Source organism: Chrysemys picta, chromosome 5, assembly GCF_011386835.1.
Source record: "Chrysemys picta bellii isolate R12L10 chromosome 5, ASM1138683v2, whole genome shotgun sequence".
Taxonomy (NCBI): Eukaryota; Metazoa; Chordata; order Testudines; family Emydidae; genus Chrysemys; species Chrysemys picta.
The window spans coordinates 17,358,567-17,373,639 of NC_088795.1; the positions used below are offsets into that span (position 1 = coordinate 17,358,567).

Sequence of the window (15,073 nt, forward strand, 5' to 3'; positions counted from 1 at the left end):
GGGGAGAAGTACAGCAGTAAATTTTAAGAGCCCTTTAGGTTGACGGAACGGAGTTGGTTGTGTATATGCATTATTTATAAAATTGACCTAATGCGGCTAAATTCGACCTAACCTCGTAGTGTAGACCAGGACTAAGGCTTCAGGCCAGAGGACTTACAGCAGTAATAAGAATACATTTTCACTTTGAGGACTGCAAAGTATTAGAGACAGATATTAGCACCAATTTAGTGAAGAGAAAAATGAGGCACAGAGAGATTATGTAACTTGTTGTAGGTTATGCAAGTCACTGTTCTTCTCATAATGTTTTGCCATGTACCAAGGGTCTGATCCAGAGCCCATTGCAGCCAATGGACTTCGGATCAGACTCCCAAATTAATTAATCTTAGTTCTTTAACCACTGATTTGATCAGGTTTGTTTGTTTGGAAACATGCAGATTGTCCTCTCCAGGCAGTGCATAAATCAATCTGTTATTGGGCCCGATTCTCATATACACTAAGGCCACTTTACACCACTGTAGTTGAAAAAGGGATCTTATGGTGGATGAAAATATAATGTGTGCTCATTTCAAGATCCGTTTGCACTGCTAGAGAAGTGGATAGTGGTTAGTAGATATGAGAATCAGACCTATTGTGTTTACTAAAATGGTGGCAAAAAGGAGAGTTGTGTGTTCTTCTGACATGTAGAGTTTTTCAATAAGATTTTTTTCTTTTAAGGATTCTGAGTGTGACACAAAGTCCACACACTTTTTTGTCCTTACTTGCAATTAGTTTGCTGAAACATCGCTTAAAGCCCTATTCGGTTTAGAAATTTATCCTGGAGGCTAAGGTGGAACGTTGTGAGTCATTGGGTGTGGACTAGGCCTAACATAATGTCCTCCCACCATTTACAGTATTTGTCAATATATAGATTTATAGGCCAGGTTGTGTAATGGTGTGTGACTCTGACAAGGTTTGTAGTTTGGGTTTGGTTCAGATATGTTCCCAAAAGTTTGCATGCTTATCCAAGCTCACTGAAACCTCTCGAATGTGAACAAGTTGGCTATGAATCTCGCGGAAAAAGGCTGTCTCGATAAATTTCTGGTAGTGTGCTTGTGACTAAGTTGGAAATCCTCTGTACCTGATTCTCCTCTAACTTACACCAGTTTATACCAGTGTGACTCCGCTGACTTCAGTAGCAGTGCTTGTAATTTACACCTGTGTGGGGTATGATCCAAAGCCTATGAAAGTCAGAAAGTTTTTCTGTTGACTTTCATAGGCCTTGAATCAGGATCTAAGAGAGAGGAGAATCAGGCCTTGAGACAACACCCTTCGTGAACCTCTAAATTAAGAGGCAAACAAAGACAGCGACAATACTAGGAAAAAAATAAGTAATATTTCAGAAAGTTAAAAAAAGATTGAGTGAATTTAGTTCTAAAAATAAACAGAAGTTTGGGGTAGGCCATTATTTTTCCGAACTAGTTTGAGCATTCATAGTTTTGTTCCACTCACATTTTCGTAGAGTACAAATATGCTCCTGGAGAAAATGCCTACAATACTTTTCATGGCTAAGGTACAACTCCACATATATGTTCTACTTTTGTCTGTATGGAGCACCGATGGATCATACATATACAAACAGAGAATTGGAATAACCAAAACATTGTTATCTCGCCAAGTACCTTGAACAGAAAAATGTAAAAATATGATGCCTAAGGTGATCTGATCCAACATGGGGGTGTTCGGTTCACCAAGCTAAAAGGGAAAAATACTCATGTCAACAGAGAGGAGCAGCAAACTGGTTTGAGTCCTCTTCTTAATTTCCAACCTATGATTTTCAAGGAGATTCAAAATTAGGTACAACATATTTGCCCATCCCTAACTCTTCAACAGTCTCTCACAGAAGTTCTGCAAAGGCGTCATCTTTCTTCTCCAGAGTTTTAGACTTTCTATGGTGCCCCTGCTGAGAGTCAAAGCTTTTTCTATGAGCTCCTTGAACCTCAATAAGGAAGATTTAAAATTAATTTTCCATTCCGCGGCAAAATCTGTTCTGGGGAGCCAGGAGCTGCCCTGGCATGTTCCACAGACACTGGCTCACACACTAGCACCACTTACAACGCTTACCCCATTATCCCGCTACTGGATCCTCTTCCAACGTCAATACTGGAACAGCACAACTTCTGGCATCATTCCAAATACTGTAGCCACATTTTTGAGACACATCTAGTGTTTAGAAGAAGAAGAAGAAAATGTGTTCCTTGCTCTTTTGGGTGAGTCACAGGCCTTTAATGCAGCTTTTTAAAACTGTTATTTGTCTCCATCACACACAAAAGCACACCCTAATATGCACTGGATTTTCAGATTGGCAGACAACTGATTTCTTTCATTTTCAACACAAGGGATGAATTATGTGTCTCTCTAATTGCACTAATATCAGTGATGATTTTCTGCAGGAATGTGCAAGCTTGTATATTCCAAAGGGCCAAATTTATGGCTGGAGCAATCAAGCACAACTCCATTAACTTCAACATCTTCAACCTCACATCTACTTACACTAATGGTGAGGGTGGTACTTTGTTGTGATAGTTCTGGTGTTCAGCCCATAGAGAAATAAACTTGTATGCTAATCTCTGACAAATTATAATGTCAGTGTACTGCAGGTCACATTTTAGGCCTAAACTACCCTATTTAAGTGTCCCTTTTCAAAACTATTTTGAAATAGGAAGGTTTTTCTTTCCTTTTCAGCAAATGATTACATTAGCTGTTTCAAAAACACCATCCTTAACAGAGTCTATTATGTGTGTTGCAAAGCTGTGTCTGTCTAAAGCTGTGAAGATGTTTTGCTCTATCAAAAGAGTCATGAAGTGGGTCTTTCTGAAGGTTTTGAAATTGACTGTGGCTTATAGAGTTTGAAATCTTTTCTGCAGTTTTGATGTCCTGTGGCTAATATTTACATAATCTTTTCTGTCTATTCTGCTGTTGGATCTAGCATTATAGTTCCTTTAGTTTTAAAATTTTGTCTAATTATTAAAATAGTTTTTTCTCTCATCTGAGATCTTTCTACATCAAGATGTTTAGTGATCTTAAATATTGCATGCCTTTTAAAAAAATTTAAATAATTTTTTAGTATAAATTAACTAAAGTTTCAAAACAAAAAGTGAAAAACTGAAACTGAATGGATGCTGTCTCACAAACAGTTTTGGTTTTGGTGAATTGACACTTTCAGATGCAAAAAAGTTGTGTTGGAAAATTCCCAACCAGCTCTATTCAGGAGGCAACTGATTACCGGTAAATGAATATCTGTGTTTCTTCTACTAGCAATAGGATACATTAAAATTTATAATAAAGGAAGCTGTAGTGAAAAGTAAAGAGAACTGTAGAAAGGAAGTTTTAAATTTCACATTTGCTGTTTTTTTTTTTAAATTAACATGAAAGCTTTATTCTCGGTTGATCATTTCAGTTAATAAAAATGACATACAAACTTATAAAAATCCTTCTCTGAGGCAGAAAGGTGTGGCAAAATTAAAAAGTGACAGAACATCTTAAGAAAATTCAAGCACATTCATAGTTTTATGAATGAAAGCTTTATAGGTGGTTAGAAATGAATCACAAGAAGAAAAATGAAAAACAATGCTGACAGATGAGATAGGATCAAAAGCTTTTAGTTTGCAGCGGGAATCCTTTGTACCTTTATCACAGGAAATTTCTGTTTTGAATATTTTTGATTGTGTGTTTGAAGTTCAAAAGAAGTTTTGAGGACATTAATAGGGACAGTTATTGACTTTACTGTAGATCTGTATTGATTTATTGTTGATTATATGTGAACACCTATTTAAGGAAATTAATATGATAATCAGAAGATAGTTGAAAGATGTCCTTTATGTTTTATACTGCAGACAGTACATGCATTTTGCTAACTTTTTTCTTTTATTATTGGACTATCCCATGTAATTCAAGTTATTTAAACTGTAACTTCTGAATTTTTAAAGAGATGATGAATCAATTGTTCAGATATTTATGACAAGCTTCTAGTCTTTTATCTAATCACAGCTGTAGTGTACTGTAGTTGCACTTATTGCCAATTAAAAAGAAACATTTTTTTCTGATTTATCATAAAACTCAGCTCAATTATGGATCTCACAAGGTTGAGTGTGCTGGGGATGGGAGAAGTCAGCATTATGCTGAAGTAGCTGGAGGTATCCTGGTATTGAAAGGTTCTTCTGGATCTATCAATTAGAGATGCTTATGGTACAAAAGATGCAAAGTGCGTTAACACAATGTTTTATGGAAGCTGAGTGTGAATGTGGTAGAAAAGGAGAAGTGTTCTAAGAATAACCCAATGGTTTGCCAGAGACACCATTATGTTAGAGCAGTTTAGTGATGTTAAAATAAAGAATATTTGTTATAAGAGTTCGATATGATAAGGTTGCCCTTTTTCTTAGATGTACAAAAAAAACCCACTCAGATCTCAGCTGGGTAAAAAACCAAATTTATGGTCTAATTGAGGGGTCGGCAACGTTTGGCACGCGGCTCGCCAGGGTAAGCACCCTGGCGGGCCGGGCCAGTTTATTTACCTGCTGACGCGGCTGGTTCGGCCGATCGCGGCCCCCACTGGCCACGGTTTGCCATCCCGGGCCAATGGGGGTGGCGGGAAGCGGCGTGGGTGAGGGATGTGCTGGCCGCCGCTTCCCGCCGCCCCCATTGGCTCGGGATGGCGAACCGCGACCAGTGGGGGCCGCGATCGGCTGAACCTACCGTGTCAGCAGGTAAATAAACTGGCCCGGCCTGCCAGGGTGCTTGCCCGGCCTGCCAGGGTGCTTACCCTGGCAAGCCTCGTGCCAAACGTTGCCAACCCCTGGTCTAATCGATACTCTGCTATCTGATAACCTTTAGGGACCAGGAGGCAAGAACAATCAATCATCCAAGCTATAGAAGTCCCAGTCCACTCCTGTCCTGCCAATTCTTCTTTTGCATTGTGGAAGTGTTGAGAAAGAGTTGCCTCGCTCCTCCTGGCCTACTAAACCTTCCTCTACTTTCCGCCCTCCTCTTGCAAGGAAGAAAAACCAAGGGAAGATAGTCTATCATGCTTGTCTCAGGGCCCTGACACTAGCATCCCAATGAGTAATCCCTCTAAGCCATTAGGAGTGGATTCCCTTGAAGGCCCAGGATTGCCACCAGATATATAGGTCTATCCACTGGCCCATTGCCACACTGACTTCACTATTGGAATGTGTAGGATCGAAAACTGAATTGGTGGACTTACCATACAGGGGCCTAAAGCTCTTTAGGGAGGAGCAAGACAAAGTGGTTAGGAAATTTCTGAATCCCACAAAGATCCTTTTTCCTCAGTCCATGTGACTTGCCCTCTTTGCTGGTGACCTCCTCCTCCACCCTATCCTGCAATTCCTACTGGAGGGGTTTCTGCCAATCATCCTCCTTTCACAGGCAGTCTCTTCATTTTCAGATGCTCTGTGGTTCCTTCTATTCTTCCCAAAAGAGATTTCGCTGCAGGCTTCTTTTTCTGTTCTATCTGATTCCTGCCTAACCCTGCCTCCAAGTAACCCTATTGGGTCCTCACTGACCCAACTTCCCCCATTCATTCCATTGGGATGAAAACGATAAATCACAAGAAGAAAAATGAAAACCAATGCTGAGAGGTAATAGGGGTTCAGAAACCTTTGATTGTGAGGGGGAAGGCTTTAATGTGCCCCTACTAATTGGACTTGTTCTCTATGGTGGAATCAGAGTTCAGCTGCTCAGAGCTCCTAGTTGCATTCTAGGTAAGTTCTTCTCTGAAGATTACTGGTTGGTATAATAACTAAGCATAATGGTTACTGAGTAGGACAGGAGAGAGGGGATGTACAGTAAGCAATGTATGACTTGTAAATTTGAATTTCTCAAGGCTACCACTTGGATCAATACACAGATTTTCTTTAACAATAAATTTTTTTGTTCTGATACTCGCTAATAGGCCGAGGGTTATGGTGGTGGGGGTGGACTGGAGCTTATCTTGGGTGGCTGACAGTTTTTGCCTCCTACTTCCTGATAATTGGAGCCATAACATTGAGTCTAGTGGTAGAATAGAGGAAGAGAGGACTATGACAGACAGAATTACCAATAAGTAACCTTTCTGTGTGTATTTAACTTGGCTATGAGTGTTGAGCTGAATATATGTTGCCTTTTAATGTACAGAGATGTCCCAAACCAAACCATAGATCCAACACACATATGCTACTTAAAATTTCAGATGCTATTCTGGATTCAAACTTTTCTTTTGGACCTTATCTGTGTACTGGGTGAGATCAGAATCATAGATCTGAACACCCCAAACTGTAGAGAAGTTCAGATCTGGATGCGCTCTAGTCCATTTCTATTTCAATATAAGTTATCACTCTGTTTTAGTTATTAGCATGCTATATTCTCTTTAATTAATTTTATTTAATTCTGGAAGTTGCTCTTTGGAGTTATGTATTATGCAGTATACTCTATGGTGCAGAGTTTCAAAAGGACTCTTCTCTCATTTAGACATCAAAATACCTGGCCAGATTTTCAAAAGAGCTCAGCACATTTGAGTGCTTTTGAAAATCTGGTCATAAGTGTCTGATGTGGAGATGCTGAATGTTGATTAACTTTTACAAATCTGGTCTGTATTTAGTTGCCTAAATGGAAGCTGAACTCTTTTGAAAATCTGGCCCCAACTTTGGGTGCTGAGCACTTTAAAATCCAGCCCTGCGCTCCTTCAAAAATCAGGCCAAAATAAAAAGGGAATGAATTGTAAAAGTCAGTGGTGCAAATGAAAATGCATTTTAGAAATTTATTTTTTGTATTTCTTATTTGTGGAGTTCTCTGTTTTTTCCAGTCCATAATCTTCATTCGTGACCGAAATTCTCGTGGTCAGGAGGTGTCTGCCTACATTGACTATGCACACAGGCTGAAGACTGATGAATTTGAAATATATTTTAATGGAAAGAAAAAGCTTTTTCCAAGACGCACTGATCTGAGGTATTTTTCTGCATTTTCTTTTCACTTATTTGAATTTCTAAAATGTACATGTAGTTGAATATTGTTAAATAAGAAAATAATTTTTATAAGTGATTTTAATTGAAAAATAAACATCATGGGTCAAATCTGTCCTCAGTTATACATAAATAGATCTAGGGAGTGACCTTATTATTTGGAATGGAGTTACTCTGATTTTATTCTTGTTTCTGCCAAGAGCAGAATTTTGCATGAATAATGCAAACTGAACATTGAAAAAAAACCAAGAGCCGATGGAATTTTCTGTGCATAACTACTCACTTAGGGTGGTATTTTCAAAAGCGCTCAGTATTAATCTAACTTTAGTCCCATGGACAAGCCAAGGGTATTGTGGAGCAGCTACACTTTCTTTCGGGTATATGACTGGCCCTTTCAGCTTTTACTTCCTGAGGTGTCTGTAAATAGTGTTTGTATATAAAGCTACATGTGCAAACTCATAGGAAGTTGCTATGCTAGAAAACTTAGTACCTAGCATAGTAAGTAAATGCCACATGGTCCCTGCCCTCACCAACTCTCATTGGCCTGAGTGGCTGTTCTCAGCAGCATGGTTCACATTGAAAACTTGTCTCATATGTAAGTCTTTTGGTGGCCAATATGAAACTGGTCACTAGTATCAAAGATTGTTAACAACTTTTTTGTTTAAAAACCTATTTTCTTCAAAACTACTGTATGCCCAAATACTAATAAATACACAACTATGTATGAGTCGGGGAGTTTGAAAATGTTTCCATTTGTGAACGAGAGTGGGTCAAATAAATGGTGGACATGGTATCATTGTGTGTGTTTGTATAATGCCTTACGCAAGGGACCTTTGGGGCATGTGATGATGTCTACCGCAATGGAGCCATGATCTTCGTTGCCCCAACAATAATAATATATAAATATTAGTATTGGCAGTTTCGGGCAGAAATAGTAGAAATTTCACAATGGGCCAAGTTTTGTGAAGTTATCATGATTCATAGACTTTAAGGTCAGAAGGGACCATGATGATCATCTAGTCTAGGGTGACCAGACAGCAAGTGTGAAAAATTGGGACGGGGGTGGGGGTAATAGGAGCCTATATAAGAAAAAGACCCCCAAATTGGGACAGTCCCTATAAAATCGGGACATCTGGTCACCCTAATCTAGTCTGACCTCCTACACAATGCAGGTCACAGAATCTCACCCACCCACTCCTGTAACAAACCCCTAACCTATGTCTGAGTTATTGAAGTCCTCAAATCGTGGTTTAAAGACCTCAAGGTGCAGAGAATCCTCCAGCAAGTGACCCGTGCCCCACGCTGCGGAGGAAGGCGAAAAACCTCCAGGCCCTCTGCCAATCTGCCCTGGAGGAAAATTCCTTCTCAACCCCAAATATGGCGATCAGTTAAACCTTGAGCATGTGGGCAAGACTCACCAGCCAGCACCCAGGAAAGAATTCTCTGTAATAACTCAGATCCCACCCCATCTAACATCCCATCACAGACCACTGGGCCTATTTACCTGCTAATAATCAAAAATCAATTAATTGCCAAAATTAGGCTATCCCATCATACCATCCCCTCCATAAACTTATCAAGCTTAGTCTTGAAGCCAGATATGTCTTTTGCCTCCACTACTCCCCTTGGAAGGCTGTTCCAGAACTTCACTCCTGTAATGGTTAGAAACCTTGGTCTAATTTCAAGTGTAAACTTCCTAATGTCCAGTTTATATCCATTTGTTCTTGCGTCCACATTGGTACTAAGCTTAAATAATTCCTCTCCTTCCCTGATATTTATCCCTCTGATATATTTATAAAGAGCAGTCATATCTCCCCTCAGCCCTCTTTTGGTTAGGCTAAACAAGCCAAGCTCTTTGAGTCCTCTTTCATAGGACAGGTTTTCCATTCCTCGGATCATCCTAGTAGCCCTTCTCTGTACCTGTTCCAGTTTGAATTCATCCTTCTTAAACATGGGAGACCAGAACTGCACACAATATTCCAGATGAGGTCTCACCAGTGCCTTGTATAACGGTACTAACACCTCCTTATCTTTACTGGAAGTACCTCGCCTGATGCCTCCCAAGACCGCATTAGCTTTTTTAACAGCCATATCACATTGGCGGCTCATAGTCATCCTGTGATCAACCAATACTCCGAGGTCCTTCTCCTCCTCTGTTACTTCCAACTGATGTATCCCCAATTTATAACCAAAATTCTTGTTATTAATCCCTAAATGCATGACCTTGCACTTTTCACTATTAAATTTCATCCTATTACTATTACTCCAGTTTACAAGGTCATCCAGATCTTCCTGTATGATATCCCAGTCCTTCTCTGTATTAGCAATACCTCCCAGCTTTGTGTCATCTGCAAACTTTATTAGCACATTCCCACTTTTTGTGCCAAGGTCAGTAATAAAAAGATTAAATAAGATTGGTCCCAAAACCGATCCCTGAGGAACTCCACTAGTAACCTCCTTCCAGCCTGACAGTTCACCTTTCAGTATGACCCATTGTAGTCTCCCCTTTAACCAGTTCCTTATCCACCTTTCAATTTTCATATTGATCCCCATCTTTTCCAGTTTAGCTAATAATTCCCCATGTGGAACCATATCAAATGCCTTACTGAAATCGAGGTAAATTAGATCCACTGCGTTTCCTTTGTCTAAAAAAATCTGTTACCTTCTCAAAGAAGGAGATCAGGTTGGTTTGGCACAATCTGTCTTTTGTAAAACCATGTTGTATTCTGTCCCAATTACCATTGACCTCAATGTTCTTAACTACTTTCTCCTTCAAAATTTTTTCCAAGACCTTGCATAGTACAGATGTCAAACTAACAGGCCTATAGTTACTCTGATCACTTTTTTTCCTTTCTTAAAAATAGGAACTATATTAGCAATCCTCCAGTCGTACACAGGGCCGGCTCTAGGCACCAGCCCGCCAAGCATGTGCTTGGGGCGGCACTTTCTAAGAGGTTTCAGAGTAACAGCCGTGTTAGTCTGTATCCGCAAAAAGAAGAATAGGAGTACTTGTGGCACCTTAGAGACTAACAAATTTATTAGAGCATAAGCTTTCGTGGACTACAGCCCACTTAAGTGTAGGCTGTAGTCCACGAAAGCTTATGCTCTAATAAATTTGTTAGTCTCTAAGGTGCCACAAGTACTCCTATTCTTCTTTTTACTTTCTAAGAGGCGGCACTCCAGCCCCTCTTTTTTATTTTTATTTTTTATTTTTATGCTTGGGGCGGCATTGCCGGGAGCCAGCCCTGGCCCAGCCACTTGCCCTGTCAGCGCGAGCTGGGATCCGCGCCCCCTGCCCACCCCGGCGGCGCCTTGTACAGCCCACTCGGGAAATGCCGCGCTGCCCTGGGGAGACTCGGTGTGGCAGCGGCAGCAGGACCCCATCTCCCTCCCTGCATCCTGGGCCCCGCTTCCCTTCCCACCCCCCAGCTCCTCACACATTCCGGGAGCCCCTCTCGCGGCCGCTGCAGCTTGTATGAGGAGCGCAGAGGGAGAGAAGCGGAGTCACCTGGAGCCAAGCCCGGGCGGCGGCGGAGGCGGCAGCAAGAGGGGCTCCCAGAGTCAGGGCCACCTGGGGGCCCCCATGAGTATGTCCAAGGCTCCTCCCGCCTCCGTCTTCCCCCATCCCCCAGCATCTCAGCCAGTAAGGGGGCGGGGCTGCAAGCTGCGGCCGAGCGGCGGGAACTCAGGCCCCGCTGGAGACACCAGGCGGCTGCAGCGATGTTTGGGAGAGAGGTAAGCGGCATGTTAAGGGGCCGGGGCCTGACCCCCAGCTCCGAGCCCAGCCCCTCTAAGCCCGCCCCCCCCCCAACCCCATCCTCCCCACAGCCCAGACCCCCAGCTCCGAGCCCAGCCCCTCTGAGCCAGGCACCCCCCCGAGCCCATCTCTCCACAGCCCTGAGCCCAGCCCCTGTGAGCCGGGCACTCCCCAACCCAGAGTCCAGCTCCCCACCCAGCCCTGGGCAACAGCAGCGCCACCCCCAGGCAGCGACAGCCCATTGGCACCAACCCTCACCATCACCCAGCAACAGCCCATTATGTAACTGCAAATGTATACATACCATTACAGCATTTAATGTTTTTAAATAATGTATTTAGTGTATTTTCAAATTATTACAAATTAATTTTTGAATGTATTTCACTAGTTATTTTTTACATTTCCAAATACATGTTACTATAGTATTGCAACTTTTTTTTATGGAAGGGGCCCCCGAAATTGCTTTGCCCCAGGCCCCCTGAATTCTCTGGGCAGCCCTGCCCAGAGTGTGTGAGGAGCCGGGGAGGGAGGGAAGCGGGGTCCCCTGGAGCCGAGCCTGGGCTGCGGTGGCGGCGAGAGGGGCTCCTGGAGTGTGTGAAGAGGTGAGCAGCCGGCTGAGCTCGTCAGTGCTGAGCAGGTAGCCCCGCAGCCGGAGATCCTCGCCTTCCCACCCACCGGGGCTGGGCCAGGGCGTGGTGAGGCTGAAGAGCAGCAGGTCCGGGTGGCTCTCCAGGTCCTCAGCTGCCAGCATGTCAGGGGTGAGGGCGGTGAGCACAAACTGATCCACCTTGGCCACCAGCAGCGCCGCGAAGCCCAGGGAGGGGGCCATGTTCTCTGCGCCGTGCCGCCCCGCAGCCGCACCGCCACCTGGAAGTACTCCCGCTCCGCGCCGCCCAGCAGCTCCACCCGTATGGGGACAGAGTCACGGCTGGGCCAGGGCTTGGCCGCCGTGTGCTGGTAGCGGATCCCACGTTTGGGGGGGAGCCCAGTGCTGGGGTGGCAGGGGATGCGGGGTGGGAAGAGAGAGCCCAGTGCTGGGGCGGCAGGGGGTGCGGTGGGAAGCCCAGGGCTGGGGGGAGGCAGCCAAAAAATTTTTTTGCTTGGGGTAGCAAAAAATCTAGAGCCGGCCCTGGTCGTACGGTACAACCCCCGAGTTTACTGATTCATTAAAAAATCTTGCTAATGGGCTTGCAATTTCATGTGCCAGTTCCTTTAATATTCTTGGATGAAAATTATCTGGGCCCCCCGATTTAGTTCCATTAAGCTGTTTGAGTTTGGCTTCTACCTTGGATGTGGTAATATCTACCTCCATATCCTCATTCCCATTTGTCATCCTACCATTATCCCTAAGCTCATTAGCCTCATTAAAGACTGAGGCAAAGTATTTGTTTAGATATTGGGCCATGCCTAAATTATCCTTAACCTCCACTCCACTCCACTTATTTTTGAGCTATGAAAACTTCATTTCATTTTGTGAAAAATTAGGATTTGTGAATGACTAACTTTAGCTGGTTATTGGATCTGTGAGGTAAGTGTAGTGATCTGTGGGTTTCTTGTATATAGTTGGCTGCTGGGATCCATTACTGAAACTTATTGTGGTGTCGAGGAGGTTGATGCTGGTCTAGAGAGAGTTTTATCGATGGGTGGTTGTTGTTGAAGTTGTGGTAGAAATCTATGACGGAGTTTAAATAGTCTGTCCTGAGGATCAAAATATCAACAATGCATCTCAGGTTTATCACTGGTTTTGTGGTGCATTTTTCCAGAAATTATTCCTTGACGTCGGCCATGAAGAGTTTGGCATACTGGGGAGACATCGTAGCATCCATGGCTGTTTCCATGGTTTGGACAAAATATTTGTTGTTTAAATGTGAATTTGTTATGGGTCCGGGTGAAACGGATGAGTCGGATGATGTGTAACCATAATGTTATATAAGATTATAGCCTCCTAAAATGAACCCACATTGAACACAAGATGTACTGCCCATCAGTGAGGAAGCTTCTGCAGTTTTGCCATCTTCAGTGGGCTCATTTCCCCTTTTTTTTAATGCAAACCGCACTCTGAAAACAGCACAACCCCCTATACTGTGATGATCTGCAAATGATATATTAAAAATGGGCAGTGTCGGTAAATTTTCCTTCTATTCATTTACTTGGCACTAGATGTCAGTACTGAGACATTCAAATAGAAGTTCAGTTCTCCTGCGTTACATGAGATGGCGATCGACGTGCCCGTTTTTACCTGCTTACGCCGTGAGAATGTGTGTATCTGTTGCTAAATACTGCTGTAAAATATAATGGGCAGTTCATTGTCTACACTGTATATTGAGATTTATTAATTGATTGATATATAACTTTCTTAAATCATCCCTATGCTGGGCACTCATTCCTGCATCCAACACTTCTGTTTAGTCCTGTTTCTTTTGTATTGTAGTGCACAGTGTCTTATTTAGCACTTTAATCCCTTGCTCTCTTTTCATGCCATGGACTAGAGCAGCTGAAGGACAGGACAGGAAGAAATTACTTCAATTGCATTAAGGGAGATTTGGGTTAGATATTGGGAGGAACTTCCTTACTGTAAGGGTAGTTGGGCACTGGAGCAGGTTGCCTGGGGAGGTTGTGAAGTCTCCGTCTCTGAAGGTTTTTGAGAACAGGTTGGGCTGGCACTTGTCAGGGATAGTCTGGGTGATGCTTGATCCTGCCTCAGTGCAGGGTGTTGGATTGGATGGCCTAGCAGGACCCCTTCCAGTTCTACATTTCTATGATTCTATAAGGCAGTTCATGAACAACTAGACTACCATCGTGTCCTGCAGTACAACACGTTGATGTCTACAATGCAATTTCTTCCTCTTTAACTCTGGTTTCAACTGTGCATGCTATGTCATTACTAGAGATAAACCCACACAAAACTCTGTATCTGAGCCATCCCCCGGAACTTGGGAGAAATTCAGCGTCAGTGCATGTTAACCCCAATATGATAACTTATTTAATCAGATTTGCTGTGACATTCTTGCCACATTACTTATCAGGCCCAAGAAGAAACCTCTCATTCCGGGATATGTAGCATGGTGTCATTTATCATGTAGATTATGGACCTTTGTATTTGTCATGCAGCACTTCTTATCTTAAGTATGCATGCCCTGATTGACATGATTTCCAATGGCCATGCCTCCTTTTGTGAGGATCTGTTAGAAAGTCACTGTCCACTTTGAGTGCATGGAAGAAAAACTTGATTCCCTCTGGCCAATGTTTGAGCAGTGTGCAAGATTCGAATCGTGTAAACTAGTGAGTTCATTTGAATCAATCATCCTCAGTGAACTATCCTGGATATAAATTAACAAGAACAATATTTCCCTTAGAAATGTGAACAAAGGGGATCTCAAAGTGCACAAACCTATATGCTCACACACGGAGAGACACCATACCTGATTCACAGGGCACACTGAAGTCAGGGCACGTTAGCATTGACACAATGAGGCTCTGATGCATTCCATATACACAGGTTCTTATCATACTAATCACATGAGAGAGAGACATCCAAAAAATGGCTTCTCCCAAAGAAAGCTGGAGGCATTTAGTGAGCAGGCTGAGGACTCTGGGTATATCATTTGTGTCCCAGGCATTTCACTTAGGGGAAGCCAGAGCCCACAAGCCAAAGGCAGCTAGGGATCTGGGGATGTTGCTGCTGGGTCATTATTTTGAGCTGGAGAATCTGAAGACTGGTTCTTACATTTACACTCAAAAGAGAAACATGGAATTTAACTGAAGAAGCAACTTTTCATTAGGAAAGCCAGCATATATGGAGCAATATGCGGCAGTATTGGAGCAGACAGGGCCCTCAGCAGACTACACATGAATCAAAGTAGCTGAAAGAGGAAAAGAACTAGGGAGGGGGAAAATCTGGTCCTGTAGCCACTAAAATGCACCAGTACCACCACGTAATAATAAAAAAAAACCCACAACCATTCCCATACATCCCATATATTCCTTCATCAGCAAAAATATTCCATTTTAATATGGACTAGAAATGCTTTGAATCAGCAGGGCAGTGGGTTTAAATACCCAGTCCTACAAACTTCACACATGCAAACACTCATTCGGCCAATTCATCTTCTCTATGACCCAACTAATTTACATTAAATTACACTTGGGAAGAATTTAGCCCATAGACTTCAATGGGAGTTTTATGTCAGGATCAAGAACTATTTCTAATTATACAATTAATATTAGGTACAGATATCTGAGTATGTGTAAACTATAATTATATAGTCTACATGCCAGAACATCTCTAGACATATATATTACATATAATATTACAAACAGAAGC

At 42.7% G+C, this 15,073-nt stretch overlaps 1 protein-coding gene across 3 annotated transcripts in view; it reads left to right on the forward strand.

Annotated features, from left to right (window-relative positions):
• CFAP299 (cilia and flagella associated protein 299) overlaps window positions 1–15,073 on the forward strand; it is a 410,267-nt gene that overhangs the window by 353,888 nt on the left and 41,306 nt on the right. For all 3 annotated transcript variants that reach the window (XM_065596000.1, XM_008165688.4, XM_024103101.3), the window contains one exon: window positions 6,836–6,978. In XM_065596000.1, the coding sequence (XP_065452072.1) occupies window positions 6,836–6,978 (143 nt within the window). The remainder of the gene's footprint in view (window positions 1–6,835; window positions 6,979–15,073) is intronic.